This window comes from Leguminivora glycinivorella, chromosome Z (assembly GCF_023078275.1).
Source record: "Leguminivora glycinivorella isolate SPB_JAAS2020 chromosome Z, LegGlyc_1.1, whole genome shotgun sequence".
Taxonomy (NCBI): domain Eukaryota; kingdom Metazoa; phylum Arthropoda; class Insecta; order Lepidoptera; family Tortricidae; genus Leguminivora; species Leguminivora glycinivorella.
In genome coordinates this window covers 33,890,700-33,914,476 of record NC_062998.1, presented here as the reverse complement: position 1 = coordinate 33,914,476, position 23,777 = coordinate 33,890,700, and the positions used below count along the sequence as shown (strand labels likewise).

The 23,777-nt window shown below is 37.3% G+C and overlaps 1 protein-coding gene across 5 annotated transcripts; it reads left to right on the top strand.

Annotated features, from left to right (window-relative positions):
• Positions 1-1,197: 1,197 nt before the first annotated feature.
• LOC125241835 (prostatic acid phosphatase-like) lies at positions 1,198-21,975 on the top strand. 5 transcript variants are annotated; one of them, XM_048150485.1, is made up of 9 exons: positions 1,198-1,253; positions 2,828-3,106; positions 3,953-4,046; positions 4,482-4,680; positions 5,166-5,321; positions 6,715-6,956; positions 10,215-10,387; positions 12,573-12,667; positions 21,266-21,462. In XM_048150485.1, the coding sequence occupies exons 2-9, from the start codon at positions 2,864-2,866 to the stop codon at positions 21,327-21,329; spliced, it is 1,266 nt and encodes a 421-aa protein (XP_048006442.1). In that variant the 5' UTR covers positions 1,198-1,253; positions 2,828-2,863; the 3' UTR covers positions 21,330-21,462. The 5 variants fall into 5 exon arrangements, 3 of the variants coding, with proteins under 3 accessions (XP_048006442.1, XP_048006441.1, XP_048006444.1); XM_048150484.1 differs by having other exon boundaries at positions 1,212-1,346; XR_007178774.1 differs by lacking the exon at positions 1,198-1,253 and adding an exon at positions 21,482-21,975 and having other exon boundaries at positions 2,577-3,106; positions 21,266-21,399.
• Positions 21,976-23,777: the final 1,802 nt, after the last annotated feature.

Below are 23,777 nucleotides of genomic sequence, written 5' to 3'. Positions count from 1 at the left end.
TAACATTTAATGTGAGTATTAATTCGTTTGGATCCATTGGTAACCCTATCACCGGACGCCGCGCACGTGCGGCTCGTTTCTTTGTAAGAATGTTGTAGGTATTTAAAAAGGCGGCATTTCGGAAACATCAAAGCAGTGGGCCTTCTTTACTTGTGCTATTATATATTCTGTGGCGCCGCGCCGGTGTCCACGTGCGCTCTCTGCAGTGTGCGCTGCCGCTGCCACGAAACGTTTACCTACTCCGTGTAATACTGATAAAAGAAAGTATTGACGTGAATTCACACGTTTCGGAAATGACTGTAGGTATTTTAAATATTTTAGCACAATATGTTTTTTGCCTCTTATTGCCTATTATACAATATATACATACCTACTATGGCAACTCTATCACAGCGCAGAATATGCAGAAGCCACATGGTGGTCTGCGACAGAAACTCAATAGACATTTTTAGAGTTTTTAAAATAAGTACCTAAGTAGGTACGTGAAGTAACATGGTAAATTAAAAAAATATCATTAGATACTTATTGCGAAGGTGTAAACAATTTCCTTCGTTTTGCCACATATGAATAATTACCTATCTATATTAAATTCATTAATCCGTATACATTACATTTTTACAGTACGGTAATACTCACCCCGTTATTCATAAACGTACACTAAGTTATCAAGCCGATAAAGTTCGGTTGTCCCTTTCCGACGTATTGGTGTGATAGAAAGGGACAAACGAACTTTATCCGCTGGATAACTTTAGTGTACGTTTATGAATAAAGGTGTTAAAATTTATAGCTACGAAATTTTACATAAAACACCTACTTTAAAATAAAATAAAAAATGTTGAATTTGGTTAACATTATAAAAGACCTCACGCAAGCTGTGCTAATTAGTTCGCGAATTCGTCGAGAGGTGGCGCTAAACACAATTATGCTCATTAGAGAACCTATACTTCTAGCCTAGCCCAGTCTTTAGACTTATGTGAGTAACGTAAAAGTACCTAATAGTTTTGTAGGTACGGAACCCTCGGTGGGCGAGTCCGACTCGCACTTGGCCGGTTTTTTTTCGATCCCACTTAAAAGAGACAATTTAATCAGCTTGAGTTTAAAATTGTGTCGTGTAGAACTGTTTTTATAATGGTTATAAAAAAGTTTTACATTTTGACATTGACAGTTGTGTTAACTTGACTGTTGTGTTCCATAGTTGTGTTATTTTTGTAGTGCAAGTGCATTGTAGCTGCGGGGGGTGCAGCTGGGAAGCCGTATTTAAATAAATCTTGTCTAGTCTACCTTGTGGCTAGTCTCGGTCGTTTGAATCTTTTTATAGCATTTGATGTTGGAATTTAGCAAAAACTGTACATACTTTTATTCCGATTGGAAATAAACGTGGCTTGGTTACTTACCGCCTACGTTTCAATTTATTTTCGTATACTTTATTGATTAATTGCTATGCTATGATGTAGGCTTGTGCCGTTTCGTTCGTTGATCGGAGCGCTCCGATCTCGTTCAGTCGCTCTCACGAACTAGTTCGCTCTTTTAGGTCTTTTGCTCATTTAGTTCAGCTAGACCAGCGACCATTGCGGTCGGAAAGATCAGAACGAATGGGACCGAATAGTGTCAAAATGATACGAATAGTCCACAGATAGTAACATTCCGGGCCGAAAGGTTGTAAGTAACCGAAGTTTAATATGAAAACTTGACTTTTTTTGTTGCTCTGCTAAGTAGCTCTCGCTCTCGGTCGGCGCAGTCACACATTCGTTCTCGATCCAAACCACTCGCGTTCGCCGATCCTGTACTGAACTAAATGAGCAAAGACCGATTCTCAGAGCATAGAAAGATTCAGTTCATTTCGGTCATTGATGGGTATTTCCACCAGCCCTTTGTGAAACCCCTTGGCCATTCATTGGCTCTTCATGAAAGATGGACGTGGAATGAAAAAATCTAGGAAATTCTTGGTCAACGTTGTCAGAAAAAAATATTAAAAAATAATAACCCCGTAGTAAAATTAAATTATTTGCAATATTAACAATTTTTTGAATATTCTGATAAGAACATTTATCTTTTTTAGGAAATACATTAAACATTTGCAAGGTTATTTTATTTCCTAAAATCTACACTATTATTGGCATAGTCCTCTCTGACGGCTGACGACCAACTGAATGAAGCGCCAACGTGTAAACGCAGTTGGCCATTGGCGCCAAGATCCTTTGATGTGTGGACAAAAAACCGACACGAATGAACGACACAAGCCAGGGTTGCCAACCGTACGAGGTTCCTCGTACAAATACGAGATTTACGGTCTTACGTACGAGGTACGAGGATACTATTAACCTCGTACAAATATGTACGAGATTTTGATAATATCGCCAATTGGATATATATTATTAGCATTTTGAATCTTTTTACACCATTTACGCGATGATTGTCTATGGCAGCTATCGCTTCAACAACCACACCGCACCGCACCTTGGAATGTTTTCACGAAAGTGAGAGCGACAGTGTTATTTTTTTATCGCTATCACTTACGTGAAAAAAACTACAGACGCGGTGAGGTGCGATCATTTCTTAGGCACTTTACGGAGTGGTCCCGATAGTATAATATGCTTAATTTTGTTTTAAACACGTTTTCGATGCATAATAATAATATTTTTTATATGTACGAGGTTTGAAAGTCTAAATACGAGAATTTTAGCTGCATACGTACGAGGAAGTTTGCTTTACGGTTGGCAACCCTGACACAAGCCTACTATGATGAACAGTACAGATCCTGCTGTTCCTGTAACCGTTTTTTCTAATTCGTTATAACAATAACATTCTATTCAATTCAATAACGTAGCTTTCATCGGATAATTAAATTTGATGTGCATTTAAAATGTTCGGATTTGTGATTATCCTAACCTTACTGAGCGTATCGCTATGCGAAGACCCGCAAGAAGATTTGGTTGTGCACTACGCGGCTGTAATATTTAGACATGGCGACAGGAGCCCCGTAGACATGTATCCTACCGATCCATACAGGAATGAGTCTTTGTGGCCGGTCAAGTTCGGCCAGCTGACGAATACCGGCAAGCGCCAACACTACGCGCTAGGGAAGTGGTTCAGGGAAAGATATGGGGTAAGTGATCATGATGATTTGACATAATTATTGTTTGTATAATTGTTCTGTTATATAAAAAATATTTGCTGTCTCTCACATACTCTCTTTTTCCTCATAGCAGCAAATGTTTCTAATTCATATGCCCACTGTCAGTTTACTTTATCAAATCTTGATCGGTTTTAGTTTTCTCCACTTTTTTTTGTATTGTGATTATAGTAATAGTGCATTAAATATCAAATTAGATTACATACATCTTCCTAAGATGTACTCATTTGATTCCCCCTACAAGAGGTTCTGTTCCCCTTTTAGGCTGAATGACAAAGTAATTATGTACAAGTTAACTTAGTTGCCACAGCAAAGGTTTTAAGACATATTTTTTTTTTTAAACTATTCCATCCCAGGACTTACAACTACAATAACTATACCATATTTAATTAAAATTAGTTCAGTAGTTAATCACAGTTTAATGTTAATCTCTTATGGGTTAATTTTGGTATAAATATTATGCTATTTTCTTCCCTGGTACTCAAACTCAATGTCTATTTATCACATTTACTAAAGTAAATCATGAAAAGTATATATATCATAATCATTAAGTTTTACATTCTTACTCGGATTGGTGTCGATTTGCATCCCCGATTTATCCAAACACAATATCAAACTTGGCCTGTAGCTTAAATGATTTACATAGATAAATTGTACCAACCCAAATAAATAAGATAATGAAATGAAATTTTTTATTCGTAACATACAGTTATAAGTCAGGAAATATGTTAATTATTTATATTTGTTACAATTTGTATTGAATTAGCTAATTTATATATTTTAATATCACATTAGCGGATTAATGTACTTGTCTTACAGAAAATGGTGTCTCCAATATTTGATCCAACTGAAATTAGAGTGAGGTCTACTGACGTGGATCGCACATTAATGTCTGTTGAAGCTAATTTGGCAGGTAGGATAATGTTTACTTAATAAACAGAGTTTCATTGGTAAAGCAATTTTGCAATAAAAGTTTTATTTTTAACTTCTGCCCGTGATGCTTGTCTCATAATTTATTAAGTTTCAAGTTCAATATCATAAGACTCTACTGACTGGTTAATTTGAACCATATACTTACTTAAGTGAGAATAAAAAAGTGCTGTCACAAAATATCTATTCATTACCTTTGGAGGGCACTCGTGATTGTGATTACTTATTTCTGTTATAAACAATAGATTAGAAGAATTGTTGTTCTGTCTACAATCAGTTGTCTTAAATGTGATGGTAAACAATCCATTAACATTTACTGAGTGAGTACATAGGATGCCTTAATTCCTTTATATTTCTATTAAATTAATAATAAACAATACAATCTGTTTCTAAATAAAAACTATATTTAAATATTCAGGAATGTACCCGCCTGTAGGAAAATCCGTTTGGAATGATAAATTAATGTGGCAGCCAATTCCCGTCCATACCGTTCCTGAAAAACGGGATGAAGTTCTAGCTATGGGAAGAAAATGTGCTGCATATGATAAGGCGCTTGAAGAATACCAGAATTCAAAGGAATATAAAGAAAGATTAGCTAAATATCAAGACCTAATGGAGTGAGTTTTTAGTATGAAAATGCATGTTATTTTTATTGTTTTTATGTGGCTAAGATTAAGGTATTTAACATGAATTTAAGGGATGCAAATGTGTGCTAGTGGCTTAGTAACCTTAAGGCCAAAAGACATTCATCATTTAAGGCAACAAGCTCTGTGAGTTCCAAAAGGCTCTCAATTAGTACAATAACAGATTGGCCTTTTATAATTAAGCATGGCTGCTAAGCTACATGTTCTATGTAACACATGTTTCATACATTTTGCTTAAAGTATGATTGTTTGCCACCAGGGGCCCATTTCTCAAGACTGAAAGTTACAAGTTACAAGCGGAAGTCTATTTCCAACTTGTTGTATTAGACATTGACAACCACTTGTATATCTTAACTTGTAGCTTTGAGAAATGGGCTCCAGATAGACTGAAGATATAACATAATATATATCTTTTTTGTCTGGTTTTGCTGTTATAATTTTTGTCGCTATTTTTTCAGTTACATGACTGCTTACACTGGCAAGAAGATAAAGGATTACTATGATATTTTAAGTGTCTTCAGTAATTTGAATATTGAGAAGTTCTACAACTTCACATTACCAAATTGGACTCATAACGTGTATCCTGACGAAATGCGAGAGCCGGCCTGTTATAGGTATGAAATACAATCACTTGACACCTTATCACTTGTCAAAATGTAAATGAAGTGATGGAATGCAAATGAAATGTATACTTTACTAGCTTTTGCCCGCGGCTGCGCTTGCATTAGAAAGAGACAAAAAGTAGCCTATGCCACTCTCCATCCCTTCAAGTATGTCCACTTAAAAAATCACGACAATTTGTCGCTCCGTTTTGCCGTGAAAGACGGACAAACAAACAGACACACTTACTTTCTCATTTATAATATTAGTATGGATATGGATAATATTATTATTCTCTTTAATCATTTCAATTCTTAGGCTAGGTATTTTTATAATATGATTATAAAAGTAAAATACAAAACCACATACAAAACAATACAAAATATATAAACACATTATAAAAAACCTAACCTAGGGTGCCGCCAGCAGCGGGGCAGGGCCCAAGCTGCCGGTGGTTAGGGCTGCAGACAGAGGAACCGTCGGACTATCCGCGCCGTGTCCAAGATCACCGCCTTCTGCATCTGACCCTTGATCCAACCACCTAGCGAGAGTCTCTCGAGATGTTGGTCGAGACTCTTTGCTATAAGACCGTTCGCTGAAACGACTATCGGGACAATGATCGTCGAATCAACATTCCACATGGCGGTTATCTCGTAAGCCAAGTCTAGGTACTTACTGGACTTGTCCTTCTCGGCTTTCACGAGATTCTCATCATGGGGGATGGTGATGTCGACGAGCATTATTGTTTGTATGTCTTTCCCATCACGGAACAATGGTATTCCGGACCTTTGGGCGGCGTGCGCGGGGCCGAAGCCAACACGTAGAGGCCCTTTCGACACTTTATTACAGCTTTGTTTATTCAGTGATCTCCTAGAAAAAAATAAGTTTTTATGTGCTTGTTGCAATTCTTTGTTTCGCTGATCCCTTATTGGGTAAAAGCTTCCTCGAGTCCCTCTATCCAGAGATATTTTCATCCAATTTTTTCCTGATTTGACTATAATATATATATATATATATATATATATATATATATATATATATATATATATATATATATATATATATATATAGCGATAGTTACTCATGAAATAAAACTATGGAAACGGATTAAATCGCGTATAATGAATTTACAATTCATCCCGACGTTTCGAACACTTTACAGTATTCGTGGTCAACGGGTGAGAGTCACCCGTTGACCACGAATGCGTGATTTAATCCGCTTCCATAGTTTTATTTCATATATAGATAGAGTTTAAAATTACCTTGGCAGCGCCCGCTGCCACCCACTGCTCGCCGCTGCCGGCCGCTGCCGACCGCTGCCTGCCGCTTCCATTCCGGTGTGAGCCGACCCTTACTTAATCTTCGAATTTGATGAGGCTATAATTTTGCTAATTTACTATGATTCAGTTTCCGGCTTCCGACGATGACACCACAGCTAGCGCGCCTGAAGGTCGGCCCCCTGATCCAGGAGATTGTGATGAACATGGCTAACACCTCTCTGACTTACCCGGAGGGCTACTCCAAGACTGTAAAACTGTCTCTGTACAGCGGCCACGATATCACCGTGGCGAATGTTCTGAATGCTCTTGGAATGTTTGATGGAAACTGCCCTGTGTACACGTCCACCATTCTCATGGAGCTTCTATATTGTAAGTACCGGTGCTCTTACACGGGCAAGGCAATTCCAAGCAATTTACATACCATTGCCGCGTTTGCTCCATACTTAGTTGGTGCGTATTGAACAAACGCGGCTATGGTATGTAAATTGCTGGCAATTGTATTGCCCGTGCAAAAGCACCGTAACATTCGTTCGCGTACGTGATTGTATTTATTGTGGTGTATATCTGTCGGCGGTCGACCGTGAAATTCACCAGATCATGAAATTTCTAGGAAAATCGTGCAGTGTAATAATCATAGTCCCTGTAGGGCATGACATGATGTGTGCTACAGTATCTCGCTCGTCTTTGAGGTAGTCCGTCCTTTTCTAACCGTATTAATTATACTAGTAGTCGAGCGGGTATTAGGGTGGAGCGAAAAAACACTTTTCTGGAATTAGCAAACCTAATAGTTATCAATCAATGCCCCTTAGTCTATGAAGCCTTTGTGCAAATTTTTAGCTTTTTAAATCAACATCTTCTGCCTCCGCATTAGGTTTGAAATTTTGAAAATCTCATACAAACCTGAAAATTTAACTTTTAGATAAAAAATGTTTTTCGGCAGTATTATGTTTAGTATACATTATTGATACATATTATTACAAGAAACTACCAAAAATTGCGAAAATAGCGTTAAAAATCGCCAATTTTCAGTATTTTAGCGGCTATTTTGGCAAATGTACTGAAACTAAACAAACTTTGGCGATTCTTGACGCTATTTTCGCAACTTTTTGTAGTTTCTCATAATGATATGTATCAATAACATATACTAAACATAATACTGGCGAAATATTTTTTTTATCTGAAAGTTGACCCATATAACCATAATCGGTCGCCGTTCCTACGCAAATCCTCCTATTTTGTGTACACACAGGTCTTCGGGTCTCAATGCTTAGTCGCAGTACGGTCGACGTTTAGTCGCGGCGACCCAAATGGGGACGATTGGTAACAGGCACAAATGGTCACAGAAGTGACAGAAGTGTGCACTACGCGTGCACACATTGTTACCGTTTGGCGACTACTTTCCCAAAATCATTCGTTCATTTCATTCTTTTCAAATGGCGACTGTCAGAGACGTCAAAGTAAAAAAGAAATAGAATCATTTGACATTAAAATGTAATGGCGTAAGAATTTGTTAAAGATAAATATTGTTTGCATTTGTAATATAATGTGGGCTAATTACCATGGCCAATTAAATTGCTCGAGTGATTTCATAAAATAAGTCTAAATTTATCAACGCGCCATCAATTTACCTCAGTTTAACCAGTAATAATATTATTGACTACTCGGTGTTTGCGTGTTATGTATATTGATTGGTGAAGTTTTAGTGCTCTGGTGCATATACTATACTGAAATAATAAAAATAATGCCTAGAAAACCAATAAAGTTGTTAAAATATGGATTAAGACGGTAATATTCCATGTAAAAAACAGTCGCCAAACGGTCACCAAACGGTCAACAAACGGTCGCAAAATGGTCGCAGCGTACACGCGTGACCGAAAGCAGAATGGCTTCTTGTATTCATTTTTTTCAGGTATCCTCAAACTTTATAAACAATTAAATATGCCGTCGTACTCAGTTGCCCTCACTAAAGAAGATTAAAAAAAAATTGTAACGTGCGTACCGAGCTGCTGGGTTGTAAAGGATCGGGGATCATATTATTATGGTCTTCTATAGAGCAACTAGTATTGTGCGGCATTTCACAATTGACACTTGTTGAAGTAGTCTTCATTAATATTACTATCAAGTATCAACATTCATTTCAGCGATCTGTACTTCTTTTGTCAAGATTTTTGTATAGATAAGTGTCTACAAATTTGTAATGTTAAAGAGACATAAATAAAACGTAGTAGAGTAAATAATGTGTTTTTTTTGTAACCCAAACAAAATACTTGTAGATACGAGTGCGGAAAAGAGGAAAATCGATACGAGTAGCAATAAATTAATACACGAACGAAGGGAGTGTTTTAAATCGACACGAGTTGTGAATGTCCTTTTCGCACGTGTATCGTACGACGATTTTCAGTACCTAAATCTAAGCTAAGAGTTTCGACCAGACAAGAAATGAATCATTGCTTGATTTGCTCGCACTACTGCGTTAAAAAAAGCAGCATCTGTACTGAAAAAAACTATCATTGCGCAACAGAAATTCTATTAATATCACAGTAAATACTCTATTTCATTTGATTCCTACTTTTATTGTGTAAAGCAACACTACACTTCATTTTTATCAATAAGAATTAAAAATTATATATTTAATACATTAAGTAACTATAAAGTGCTTATCTATTTGTATTATCATTCTGCACTTTTCTTAACTTTCCCACATTTCTATAAAATGTCGAAGAGTGCTTAAATGGTCGTCGTCGTTTATTATTATTTAATTCGCTCATATTTAAATGATTCAAAGCAACCAGTCCACAACTTCACAAGACAGTTTGAGAAACCTTCGTATTTCAGATTGTCATTTGCGGATACAGTGGTTTAGGAGCAGTTCGGTAATCAGACCTACACATGTGTGTACAAATTCTGTCAATGTCACTGTCAGAAACCGTTCTGACAGTGACAATGACAGCCACAAATTCGTCCACATGTTGTTACCGTTATGTGTGCAAACGTCGACTAATAAAGTGTCGTTAAAAGTCATTCTGACAGTGACATTGACAGCCACAAATTCGTACACATTTTGTTACCGTAACGAGTGCACACGACGACTACATTTTGTTATTGTATCAATACGGTCGCATTGTTTGCACGCCGTTACCACGCGTTATGTCACATTTGACAGTTAGTTACTGATTTGAAGATTTTGCGACTGAAATGGTTGTATGGGGAATTTTTAGGTTTGTATGAGATTTTCAAAATTTCAACCCTAATGCGGAGGCAGAAGATGTTGATTTAAAAAGCTGAAAATTTGCACAAAGGCTTCATAGACTAAGGGGCACTGATTGATAACTATTAGGTTTGCTAATTCCAGAAAAGTGTTTTTTCGCTCCACCCTAGCGGGTATACTATCTCACGGCCGAGACAAGGCGCGAAAGGCGTCCATAATGTGCTTGCTTTGCTGAACAGTTCGCTCGTCTGACACGTGCAGAAACATAAAGACCCTATCATGTTACGTATTTGTTGGTTTAATGTGACTATCGCCAAAACTTTACACGGCAACTTTGCAATCAGCTGCAGACAAATTTACTTTTCAATTGACGTATGAAATCCAGGATGTATATATATTCTCCTTCTTTTATATTTCAGCGAATAACACAAACCAACATTACATAAGAATATCATACAGAAATTTCACTGACATCCAAGAACCGCACGTACTGAAAATACCATACTGTGGAGAAGTTTGCAAATTCAGCAGATTTGTAACTCTTTACGAAAAGCTTTTAAATATTAATTGGGACTTCGAGTGTGCTAACCAGGTAACAAAGTTCGCTTATCCGTCTCTAATTACGTATTGCTTCGGACGTTATAATTGTTATAAATAATAAATATGTATGATTGTATGTAGGTATGTACATTGTTTCTATTACATACCTACTACTGGTGACGATGTCACACCCAACTCGGGTCATTTTCCTCAAGTCCATCGAGTAACTCGTCATGTATATATTTTTTTTTTTTTAGATGTACTTTGACACTTAGAGACTCTATACATCTCTAACATCTCTTATTAATCATAGTAGCTTTGTACTTTGTATAATTTATTGAAATTAATTTCCATAGAGTACCATGCATGTTAAATTGTATATTGTTTTTTTTAATGCATGTTAATTAGAAGATGTAATGTTTTGAAAAGAAGTGGCCCGCCGAGTTTCTTGCCGGGCCCATAGTGGATACCCTCCTCCAACTGAGGGGGGACTGAAATCTTCTCGAGGCTGAGGCGTAGGGTTAGAGCCGGCGTAGCTTTATTTGACGTTCATATGCGCATTGTAATATGCCTACTTGGAAAATTAATATTTCATTATAACTACCTAAATATTAGTAGCTACAGTATGCTCGGTATAGATATTAAAATTTCTGAAAGGTACATACATACAAATAAAATATTTTCAAATATTTCCATGAAAACAAAGGAAACATTCGCATTAGGAAACGAATGTGTCATCTAGTTAACTGTACAAAACACGAAATTCCCGAATTGTTCCATATAGTGATTTCCATTTTTATAGCGCCACTATTATCACTCGTGACATAAGAATACGACCTCGCCAGGTTCTATGCAAATTGGGCTCTATTCATTAGAAGTACTTTTAACGAAATGTAATTCCATTTAATATGTACTGAAATTTTGAACACTCAAAGTAGGAAGAAGTTTTCCTAGGGTGGCATATTTTAAATATATAATTCTAAAACCTTAAAAAAATTACAAGCACAGAATTATGCCTACTATTAAAAACGAATACTTACCTGTTATGTTTAGCTAATTAATTTGAACAGGAATTAAACTCCGTAACTATTTTCAGTAATGGTAACTATTTTCAGTGCTGCGTATGAATCTTTTATGATAAACGTACACCTACAAGTCAAACAGATGCGAAATATGACGTAAGCTCATGAGTTCCTTATTTTTCAATCGCCCCTCCATCCACTACCCTGGTATAAAACAAAGTCTTTTCTCACTGTCTGTCTGTCTGTCCCTAACTCCATATGGATGCTAAAATCTTTAAAACTACGCGACCGATTTTGATCAAGATTTAAATAAATACAGTGATTCAACAGGAAGGTTTACCTATATGTAGAAAACACGTGCAAAGCCGGGGTGGGTCGCTACTCGCTAGTATTCAATTATTAAATCTATCACTTTTACCCATCTTTAACCGACTTCTTTTTACATTTGATCATTGTTGAAATACATATACAGTGTGCTACCACCACCCGGGCATTTATTAAAACCAATAATAATACAGTCAATTAGCAATTAGCAACAGTTATTTAAATTAATTAAAAAAATAATTTTCGAAATTCCAACATTCAATGTAACGCGTGCACTTCTTAATTGTCACTACTCACATCGCTCATACCAAAGAGGATCGAGAATTATAGAGAGTTACTGTTGAAGTACAATGTGTAATCACAGTGCATAGACTGCCATCTCTTGACACATGCTTAGAACTTTAGAACCTCAGTTTTGACAATTTGGCCCATATTCTTAGCTTGATATGTGTTAAAATGTCAAATATTAATATTAGCGCCATCTAGCTGAGCGTACCCCAAAAGGTGTAATGCCATCTAGGCCACCGTACCTTTTTCAGTATGGTACTGAGGTACGTTTTTTTCTTAGACCTTATCTGTCTATCTATACGGAGTTATATATGTCTTTGCTCATACTTATGAGCTATCATTGCCCTCACTTGACAAGTGTGTGCCGTACATTGCTGGCAATAACATTTTTGTTAGAAAGTTTATAAAGTCAAAATTTTTAATTATTGATTAAATTAAGGGCATGGTTAAGTTAAATAATTATGTATGATTACGTTCATTTAAAAAAAGTCCACTTGTTGGTAACACACTGTGTTTTAGTTTATGGGCGACTACAGGAAAGCATTATTTTTTTTAGTTATTATACTATGCTTTATACTAAAAATTGTTTATTTTATATTACAGTTTAACCCAGTGATCAGCATAACCGTAATGTTCAGCTTTGCTTGCCTTGCGGCGATGCTACTCACGCACAAAATTCTCGCCCAGCCTAAGTTTAAGTAAGTATACATAGTAAATACCTATGAACTTAGAAGAATCTATCATCTTTCATCGTATTACAATAACAACGAATTAAATATGACGGGAAGTATGTATGCAAGTGGGATGAAAACAATTGAAACTCAACCGTCTGAATTAAAAGTGAAAATTTTAAAAATATAGGTTTTTCATATTTAGTCTTCATATGTGTAAGTATGTCTTACCCAGCAAGAACCTTACAATACGATTAGTAAAGGGACAACATATTGCCTCTAAGCTATACCACATTGACTTAGCTTCCAACCAAATTGCGAGTCGCATTTGCTGAAATGTAGTCTAGGCTACAATTGTTTTTTGAACAAATATTATCATCATCTATCACATACATGAAGTTCATCTTCATAATATTTTTAGTTTCTCAGATCATCAAGTCAACGCCAGCATGCCTCCGTGTTCTCTTCGTAGTGTTTACCTGAAACGCTGCATGCTACTATATTGTATGTAATGGTACTAATGGTTGTCTTCGAGTCATCAAGTTTGTCACAACTTGCTTTTTCTGAAGAGTGTTTTTTTTTTTTCATTGGTGATTGTAAGTGCGAGAGACTTTTTTAACCGCCGCCTCAAATCTCTCAAGGAAGGTGGTTCTCAATTCGTCTGTTTTTTTTTAATGTTTTGTTCCACGTGATCTCCGTCGTTACTGGACCGATTTAAAAAAAAAAATTATTTAATGTTTATGCATACAGATTGGTCCCATTTTTCTCAGAACCCAGTTCGGATGATGAGATCCTGGAGACATCGAGGGAACTCCTCAAATCTGAAAGGCACACATATGGTGATTTTTGTGTTTTTTAAGGAACAGCATGCATTTACGTACGGAACAGTGACATTTGGTGCAGTGGAACTGCTGGTGATGGTCAGAACGGAACTTCTCAAATCTGAACGGCACGCTTATAGTGACTTTGGTATTTTTATAAGAATATATGCATGCATTTAAGTTCAGAACAGTGACATTTATTTAGTTTGTTAAAAATAACTATTGAGTTTTCAAGTCACATTTTGTCAAGCTTCGATGTCTTATAATCGGATTCATGAGGAATTGAGGAAACTCCTCAAACCTTAACGGTATACATATATTCATTTGTGTTGCCATCAAATAATTAAAGCATTAAAAGCAGTTTTAAAAAATACCTACACATTTCTACATAATCCAACATTCGCAAGTAGCTTTCACCAGAACCCCTAAGGCGGCGGTTTTTTTTTTCTTAAAAATTATTTTAATTTCATTTCCAAGGGTGTAATATGTTCTTCTTTTTGTTTAATTTGTGGTTGTATCATAAGTTCGTTTTACAGCAATTCTGTTTTGTTTCTCATATTACGAGTATGTCGTCGCAACAAGTATAAGTACTTTTGCTCTTGTTGTTGTCTGTTTGCGAGATCGTTTCGAACCCTTTCAACGACTTGCTTGCAGCAGTGATCCAGCCGTGTACAGGCGGCGCGGAGCGCGGCCCACCCGAGGCGGGGCGCCGCAGTCCACTGCTGCGAACGCGCCTCGGGGAGTCTCAGTTACACCCAACCCACTGTACGACAATAATCTTCGTAACAGAACTCCTGACTCCAATGCAAAAGCATCTTAAATGTTCTGAACGAAGTTGGATACCCCATCGACCCATGCGCGTAATCTTATGGATAAAGAATAAAGTATTTTAGATTAAGGTCAGTAGGGGTAATAGTAACTACGGGGCAATTGTAACTAATCGAAATATCTTCCATCTCTCTTCCTCCTACCCTTATCCCACGTTATGTGGGGTCGGTACAACATATCTTTCTCTTCCATTCTCCCCTATCTTTCGTCATCTCAACACTCACATCTTTCTTTCTCATGTCCTCTTTCACACAATCCATCCATCGTTGTTTGGGTTTACCCCTCCCTCTCCATCCATCAACATTCATCTCCAACATTCTTTTGCCTATATGACACTCATCCCTCCTCATTACATGACCGTACCACGCCAACCTGCCACTCCTCATCTTTTCCGTTATAGGCGCAACTTTCAAACTTCCCCTAATATACTCATTCCTGATCCGATCCATTCTGGTCACTCCACACATCCATCTCAACATTCTCATTTCCGCTACGTGCAATCTCCTTTCATCCTCCACCTTTGTCGCCCAGCATTCAGATCCATACAATACAACAGGCCTCACAATCGTCTTATAGATTTTCCCCTTAAGTTTAAGGGGCATCCGTCGATCGCATGTTGTCCCTGAGACCTGTCGCCATTTCATCCATCCCGCATTTATTCTATTTTTCACGTCACGGTCGATGCTTCCGTCATTTTGGAATAATGACCCAAGGTACCGGAAGTCGGAGCAGACTGACCATCTAAGGCAATAGGGGAAAAACTGGAAATATCTTCCATATTTTACATCATTTACTGTAGTTTCATATATGTCCAGATAGCGTATAAGCTCTATCATCATTTCACCATAGATGGTGTTGATAGATCGAATGATCTCTGATCTACACGACCGTGTAGTTTTCGACGAAATTGGTAGTATGCGCGTGAGAGACAGCCTCTCAAACATTCCATAAAAAATATGGTTTTGAAGTGATTTAACATTTTATTCTACAATTAGTTGCATAATTATAAACAATTTTATGTTTGTATGTCCTTCAATCATCTGATTTTCATGTTTTAATAGTATTTAAGCGATAGTTTAGATTGACATAGACATAGACATTTTATTAATAATATTATAAATATTACACGTTCATCAATAAAATTATTTAGCAGCAATTAAATTAAGATTATTACAATTTCAGAACCCCGCTTTTACAATTGCCCCGCTTAAGTTGCGATGGAGGCTAATTTCGACTATTTGGTAGTTTTAATTGCCCCGCCATATTTTATATGAAAATCAACTACACTAGTGATGTACTCGATTCGAGGTTTTGTATCGATATTATCTAATTTAGTGACTCTGACTCTGGAAAGGGCTAAAAGTATATTTTATTGAACGTCATTGTGTATTATCGATTATTTTAAGCATTTAGCCCCTTATTGGTCTGATTATGAACAGAGAATAAGGTGTGCGTGGGTTGGGTATACGGTATGCACCTATAGACACAGTATAGACAGATTTCTAATAGGCACGATTGCCATCACTACTTAGTATGGAGACCAGTTTTAATTACCCCGCTGACATCTTGTAAGTGTTTTTTTACACAAACCGATAGACCTACATAAAAATGAGTGTTTTATTTAGGTTTCTTACGCTTCGACAAACCACACGATATCCGGTTTACCAGTGTAGGTTCACAATAACGAAACTTATTATCAATAGTTGGAATTCCCCCTCAGCGGGGTAATTATAACTATTTCTGCCATCTCATAAAAAATCGCATTTTAAACTATACGGAATCTATATTTTTGGATGAGAGTCAGAAAAAATAAGACCTAAATAACTAATCTACAGGTTGAAGGCAATCAATTGTCATTACAATTACCGTAGATAGTAGTTTTAGGCAGTCAAAGTTGTACTTTTATTTTAGTAGTCGCAGTTCCCCCGCTTGACCTTATGTAATAGCAGTCGTATAAGATGTGCGTCTTACGCTTCTGAATACGAATGTCTGACTCCTTTTACTTATCCGATCTTCAACATACATGTCAGCTCCGTAGTTCCTACGTATTATAACCATTTTATGTCGTATGAGTAGAGAAACAGTTGAAGCGGTTTCTTCGATTTTAGATTTGTGTTGCCAAATTAGTGGTCAATATTGCTGGATGTTACAGTATATTTGGTTGAAGGTTGAGGTGTGATATTAGTAGATTCCATTTTTAGGGTTCCGTAGTCAACTAGGAACCCTTATAGTTTCGCCATGTCTGTCTGTCCGTCCGTCCGTCCGTCCGTCCGTCCGCGGATAATCTCAGTAACCGTAAGCACTAGAAAGCTGAAATTTGGTACCAATATGTATATCAATCCCGCCAACAAAGTACAAAAATAAAAAATGGGAAAAAATGTTTTATTAGGGTACCCCCCCTACATGCAAAGTGGGGGCTGATATTTTTTTCATTTCAACCCCAACGTGTGATATATTGTTGGATAGGTATTTAAAAATTAATAAGGGTTTACTAAAATCATTTTTGATAATATTAATAGTTTCGGAAATAATCGCTCTTAAAGGAAAAAAAAAGTGCGTCCCCCCCCCCTCTAACTTTTGAACCATATGTTTAAAAAATATGAAAAAAATCACCAAAGTAGAACTTTGTAAAGACTTTCTAGGAAAATTGTTTTGAACTTGATAGGTTCAGTAGTTTTTGAGAAAAATACGAAAAACTACGGAACCCTACACTGAGCGTGGCCCGACACGCTCTTGGCCGGTTTTTTTAGGATAACCTTCGCTAAATTTTGAGCAGGGGCCCATTTCTCGAAGCTACAAGTTACAATTTACAAGTGGTAGTCAAGACAAGTTGGAAATAGACTTCCGCTTTTAAGCCGCAAGTGGTGTGTATTGTATGTATACAAGATTAAATGTACTTTCAGTAATATTTTAGATTGTTTTGGATTGGATCTACACGGTCTAACACGAGGTTCCTCATTTTACACCATCTTTATCTTAGCTTAAATATTGCATTGTATGTTATTACTTGGGAAAAAAGCAACTCTTAATTCTAATTGAAATCAAAAATATTATATTTCTCATGGCCGTAAATAACGTTTGTATTTGTGACTGAGTTTAGAACAGATTCTTAGATACTTATGTCTACAAATTAAAATGACATTCCGGGCAAAATATGAGTACTTACATTAGTAACCCTGATTACCCTGAACAATATGATATGTATTATATTTGTTTTCTTGTATTGTGTAGTTGTATTGTGTAGTTATATTCTATTTTTGAATCTGTATTACAAATTAATATATTTTGTGAGAATGTGTAATAATATGTATATTTTAATATCTCTTATATTCATGAAATAAAACTATGGAAACGGATTAAATCGCGTATAATGAATTTACAATTCATCCCGACGTTTCGAACACTTTACAGCGTTCGTGGTCAACGGGTGACCATATGGGGGGAAACGTCGGGATGAATTGTAAATTCATTATACGCGACTTAATCCGTTTCCATAGTTTTATTTCATGAGTAACTATCGCGGTAACCGAAGACAATATTATCTCTTATATTTTTAAGATACTATAAATATGTACAAAAATATAAATAGGTATTTTTGATAATATTTAAGTCATTTCTATTATATGCCTAAATTGCCTAAATGGTCTTTATGCTTCAAGAATCAAGTGTAAGGTCAATATTTAAGGTCCTTTCTGATGATCAATCCAACAAGTATTATTATAAATAGATCCTTATTGCGCGTAAGAAAGAATTGCTATAGGTCAAAGGTCATTCTTAGTGTTCAGTGTGTACATGCCTACAGATAAGGTCGAAAACTTAACGGATTTCACGGATTGCCTGAGTACAGTAAGTGCCATAGTAAACAATAATACTACAGAGTCAGTGTACATACTCGGTGACTTTAACGCGCATCCCGGGGGATTGTTTTACAATGAACTTTGTTGTTTTTGTGTAGACCAGGGATGGATTTGTGCGGACATTGAAAAGTTGGGCTTACAATCCAGTATGTACACGTTTATAAGTGATGCTCATGGGTCGACGAGCTGGCTGGACCACTGTCTTACTAGCGTGTCGGCAATGGGGTCGGTTACGAACGTGTATGTACGTCATGACGTTGTCTGGTCAGACCATTTTCCGCTGGTGGTGGAATGCGACTTGCAAACAATAAAGCCTAAAATAAGTCGTGTGGATATAACTAATGAGTCAAATATGGCAGTATGGGGCGAACGAAACTATGAGCAAGTCGCAATCTACAACAGCGAATGCAATAAAAGATTAAGTACAATTGATTTCCCTCAGGAGTTGCTTCAGTGTTGTGATCACACCTGTACGGAACCTAGTCATAATAAAGTTATTGTGGAATTTTACGATAAGATAATTAGTGCCTTAACTGAATCAGCAATTGTAAGTGGACAGCCGAAGGTCGTTAAAAAGAAAAAAAACCTATAGCTGGATGGAACAAGTACGTGAGTGAAGCTCATAGGACGGCCCGTTTTAAGTTTCAGGTTTGGTTATGGTACTCTAAACCGAAAGAAGGGAAAGTGTTTGAGGAAATGCGTGAAAGCAAAAGAATCTTTAGATCCCGTTTAAAGTGGTGTCAAAAGAATGAAGAACAAATTAAGTTAGATATTTTATGTAAGCACCATTCTAATCGGGATTTTAAGAGTTTCTGGAAGTCCACAAATAGACTCAATTCCAAGCCGGGCCTTCCGGTGAGCGTCGAGGGTGTCAGTGACAATGAAGATATTGCCAACATGTTTAGAAGCTTTTTTCAGGTTGAGTCACCTTTGGCATCAACACAGTCGCCAGGGGTGCCGGATGCTGGTACTCATGGCCGGGGGACTACTACCAAGTTTACGGCTAATGATATTAAGAAAGCCATTAAGACTATGACGAGGGGTAAGTCTCCTGGTCATGATGGCCTCAGTATTGAGCACCTTCTGCATGCTGGGCCGCATCTTCCTCGAGTACTGGCCATGCTGTACACTTTTTGTATAGGACACGCTTTCCTGCCAGACAACATGATGAAGACTGTGGTGGTGCCAATAGTAAAAAACAAAACCGGTGACATTAGCGACAGAAACAACTATAGGCCGATTTCGCTTGCGACCATAGTAGCCAAAGTGTTTGACAGTCTGCTTAGTTCTCATATTGACAGATATCTAAAGTTACACGATAATCAATTCGGTTTTCGATCAGGTTTGTCCACGGAAGCTGCAATTTTGAGTTTAAAGCATACTGTCAAATACTACACAGACCGACAAACAAATGTATACGCATGCTACCTTGACCTATCGAAGGCATTCGACATGGTTAATTATGATATTCTCTGGCAAAAACTGAATGAAATTAACATGCCACCAGACTTAAGTAAAGTTTTGAAGTACTGGTATCAAAATCAGTCGAATGTCGTTAGGTGGGCGGGAGCATTCTCGGAGGAATACAGATTGAAGTGCGGAGTGCGGCAGGGCGGACTAACATCGCCTAAGCTCTTCAATCTGTATGTCAATGCACTGCTAGAGGAGCTCAGTAGCGCCCGCATCGGGTGCCATATAGATGGGGTGTGCGTAAACAATATCAGCTACGCCGACGATATGGTGCTGCTGAGTGCCTCTCCCTTTGGGCTTACTAGGCTGATAGGTATTTGTGAGCGGTATGCTAACAGTCACGGTTTGAAATACAACGTCAAAAAAAGTGAATGTATGGTCTTTAAGGTTAGAAACAGTTGCCCATGCGATATCCCACCACTAAAGCTAAACGGGGAAGTACTCAATGTAGTGTCACAGTTCAAATATCTCGGGCATATTGTGACATCTGATCTTAAGGACGATACAGACATTGAGCGGGAACGGAGAGCATTGTCTGTTAGAGCAAACATGATCGCACGGAGGTTCGCTAAATGCTTTAAACAAGTTAAGGTTACTCTTTTCAGGGCTTACTGTACCTCATTATATACATGTGGCCTATGGGCGAATTTTGCAGTAACAAGGTACAGTGCTCTTCGTGTTCAGTTCAATAACGCCTTCAGGATGCTGATGGGGCTGTCGCATACTGCAGTGCATCAGGGATGTTTGCTGAGGCGCAGGTGGATTGTTTTTACGCGACTATGCGAAAACGATGTACATCCCTGGTGCGCCGGATTCGCGCCAGTACCAACAGCATTCTGAAGATGATATCTGAACGGACAGACTGTGTTTATCTGAACCGATGTTGTAATATACATCTAAACCGCGATGTCAAATATCTACACTGACATCCGTAAAATTTGTAAGGTGATGTATGAAAGGAGGAAGTGAGATTTTATCAAATTTGACATTTTACATTTTTATATCTCGGAACTTATTATTATTTTTAATATATTTTATTTTATTCTACGTGAATTAATTTACTAATATTGTTTTACTGACATTTATTTTAGTTATATTTGATTTAATTTCGCTTCCATGGTTTTCAATTAATTTATTTATTCTAATTTTGTAATGACATTGATAGAAAATTTAGTTTTGTAGAATACTAACTAACCATATATTTAATTATTATGTAATTGCGTACTAACAACAATGATCTCAGTTGGTCCTTGAAATAAATGAATTGAATTGAATTGAATTGCTCATGAAACAGAGACCCTTTAGTCACGAAACGCTATATATATTTACTTCCTAGTCTTCCTACATATTCGTAGAGTCTTGAATGTGATCTAATTAAGTCCCTGAAAAGTTTATATTCCTACATGTCTTACCTAGCTATTTAATTCATAATCTTAGTGTGATATAAGCAACATATGATGTTTCAAACTTTTAGGAATGAATGTACCTAAAGCATGGCTGTGTTCATTGTCAATCGTTGCTGTGAGCTACGAGTATATGTACATATTGCGCTAAAACTAAAATGTCTTACTGTTTAACAATCTCCTAATAAGAGTATTTTACTAGACATTTTGACGTTATCATATTAATAAAGTGTGGTTTTGTTTCAGGAGCCATTTAGGGTATTCAAATGTGAATGCTGATAACAAGTCGCAGAAGATTATTGAGGCCTAGATACTTAATCTAAATAATATTCCTTTGCCAAAGCAACTATTGAAAATATCATTGCATTTTGTACTGCGTCGTGAGTAGAATACTAATGTATTAAATAATATGTAAAAATTAAATATTAAAGGTCATTCTCATACACATGGGCAACATTTTAGCTATTTTCCTGGAGAACTCTCGAACAAATTAAACAACATGCAAAATGTATCACTGAAAATGACCAGCCATTGGACGGAATATTTTCAACTCGTTACTTGATACAACTTGGGAATACTCGAGTACCAAAGACAAAGGCGAGGTGTTCTTTGACGTTGCATGTGATCTGACGTGTGACTGAAACTATTAGAGTGGAGTAGGAAACTAAGATAAAAATAATGTTTAGAAATAAGTTTTAATTTTGACATGCATGAAATTTAATGTAATTAAGTACTTTTAATTTAATATGTAAGTGTTTTGGTTAAGTACTGTAAACTTACGTATTTGAATAAATAAATTAAATTAAGACGCGCACTGATTAGTGAACAGTATCTGGGCGACCGAGCTTCGCTCGGTTCTATTTTTAACCCCCGACGCAAAAACGACGGGGTGTTATAAGTTTGACGTGTCTGTCTGTCTGTCTGTCTCTCTGTTTGTCTGTCTGTGGCATCGTAGCTCCCGAACGGATGAACCGATTTAGATTCTCTCCCGACTAACTCAGCTTTCAGACAAAAAAAAACTAAATCTAAATCGGTTCATCCGTTCGGGAGCTACGATGCCACAGACAGATACGTCAAACTTATAACACCCCTTCGTTTTTGCGTCTGGGGTTAAAATGGCATTCTGTTTAGTCCGTCAGTTAGATCGTCCAAAAATACTGAACACATATTTTTCGCTTTTTCTAATTAATGAAAAAATACAAAGATATAGAGCATCAAAGTTCCGGAGTGGGGGCTTGTGACGTTACTTGTAAGTAAAAATTGTACCTAGGCGTGACGTCACGCGATTCGCGAAACTCATCGTCACATCGACACGTCGTCATTTTACGTTTACGCGAAAAAAGAAAAAAAAATACGTGTTTAATAGTACATTACATCAGAGGCCGGGAAAATGAGGATTTCCGGCCAAGTGGGTATATACGGCCGAGCGAGCGTGCGAGCGAGGCCGGATAGGGATACGAGGCCGAGAATCCGTTTTCACGCCGAGGCATGTATAGTGCTTTTCTCAAACATACAATGAAATAAAAAAAAATGCTCTAAAGGACAATATTTTATAAAAAAAAGTTACTTTGCAGGCCTAGGCCTGAAAAATAATATGAAATCCCTTTACAGTCCTCTCGAGTTGTTGCGCCCAAAAAGCGATACTTCCCAGCCCATTTTAAGGAACGTAAAGACAATATTTCATTGCATGTTTGAGAAAAATTCTTTGAGAATCTAACTGACGGACTAATTAGTTTTTTTTAGCCGTTACATGGATTTCGAGCCTTTTTACAGAAAGTCAAAAATAATTTCAACGATTTTTTTTTACTTTTAATTTATCAGTTTTGAATTCAACTATGTAGGCGACGCATATATGTTTTATGTGAACTGTACTTTAGGATTTATTTATTAAGTTTGCTTACTTATTTTGGCACATGTAACGCCATCTAGATTAAAACTTTGGAATTAAAGCTACATAAAAACAATGGTGGGTAGCGAGCCCAAGTCATGCGCTGCACCTAAGTAAAATGAAGGTAGTTGTACATTTCGCGAACTGAGACCCGCCGCGTTGACTCCTCGCTCGTACCACGGTTTTTGGCATCGTATTTTCAGAATTATGCGTTTAATTTAACCTGTCACCTACAATAAAGTGGTCATTCGAACCAAATCTGTGCTAAAGTGATGCATAGGACACCAGTGCAAAAATCGCAGATTAAAACGCGTAATCAGTATCGCCGCGAACTCGAGTGCACGAATGCGCAAATGGCGAGTTCATCGAGCAACGCGCCCGCGCCTACACCCGCGGAACCTATAGTTAATAAATTCCTAGACCTCGGCACCGATAGTCTTAAAGTGAAATCGTCGAAGGATAGGGAACAAGTGAAAATGGAAACACCAAAAAGTGTACGTGGTTCAGTTTCGTCAGTAAAGTCAAAACTATCTACGTCATCATCAATTGCGCGGCGTAAGCAATTGGAATTTGAAGCCGCTCAAGCCAAGGCTCAGATTGAGCTGGCCCTTATTGATAAAAAGCTAGAAGCTGATCTAGCTCAAGTTGACGCCGAAGAATCGCAGAGTGAGAATGAGCGCGGTAGTGAAGCGAGCGGAAGCGCGCATAGCAACAGGGCGCGGTCGAACGTCGAACAGTGGTTGAGTCAAGGTCACGACGAAACTACTTACATACCGCAGCCAGAGGCGCCTTATCAGCCACAGCATCACCAGCACCCTGCACCAGCACCCGCCAACTTACCTATAGTCCAGCAACCTGTTCCAAGTGACA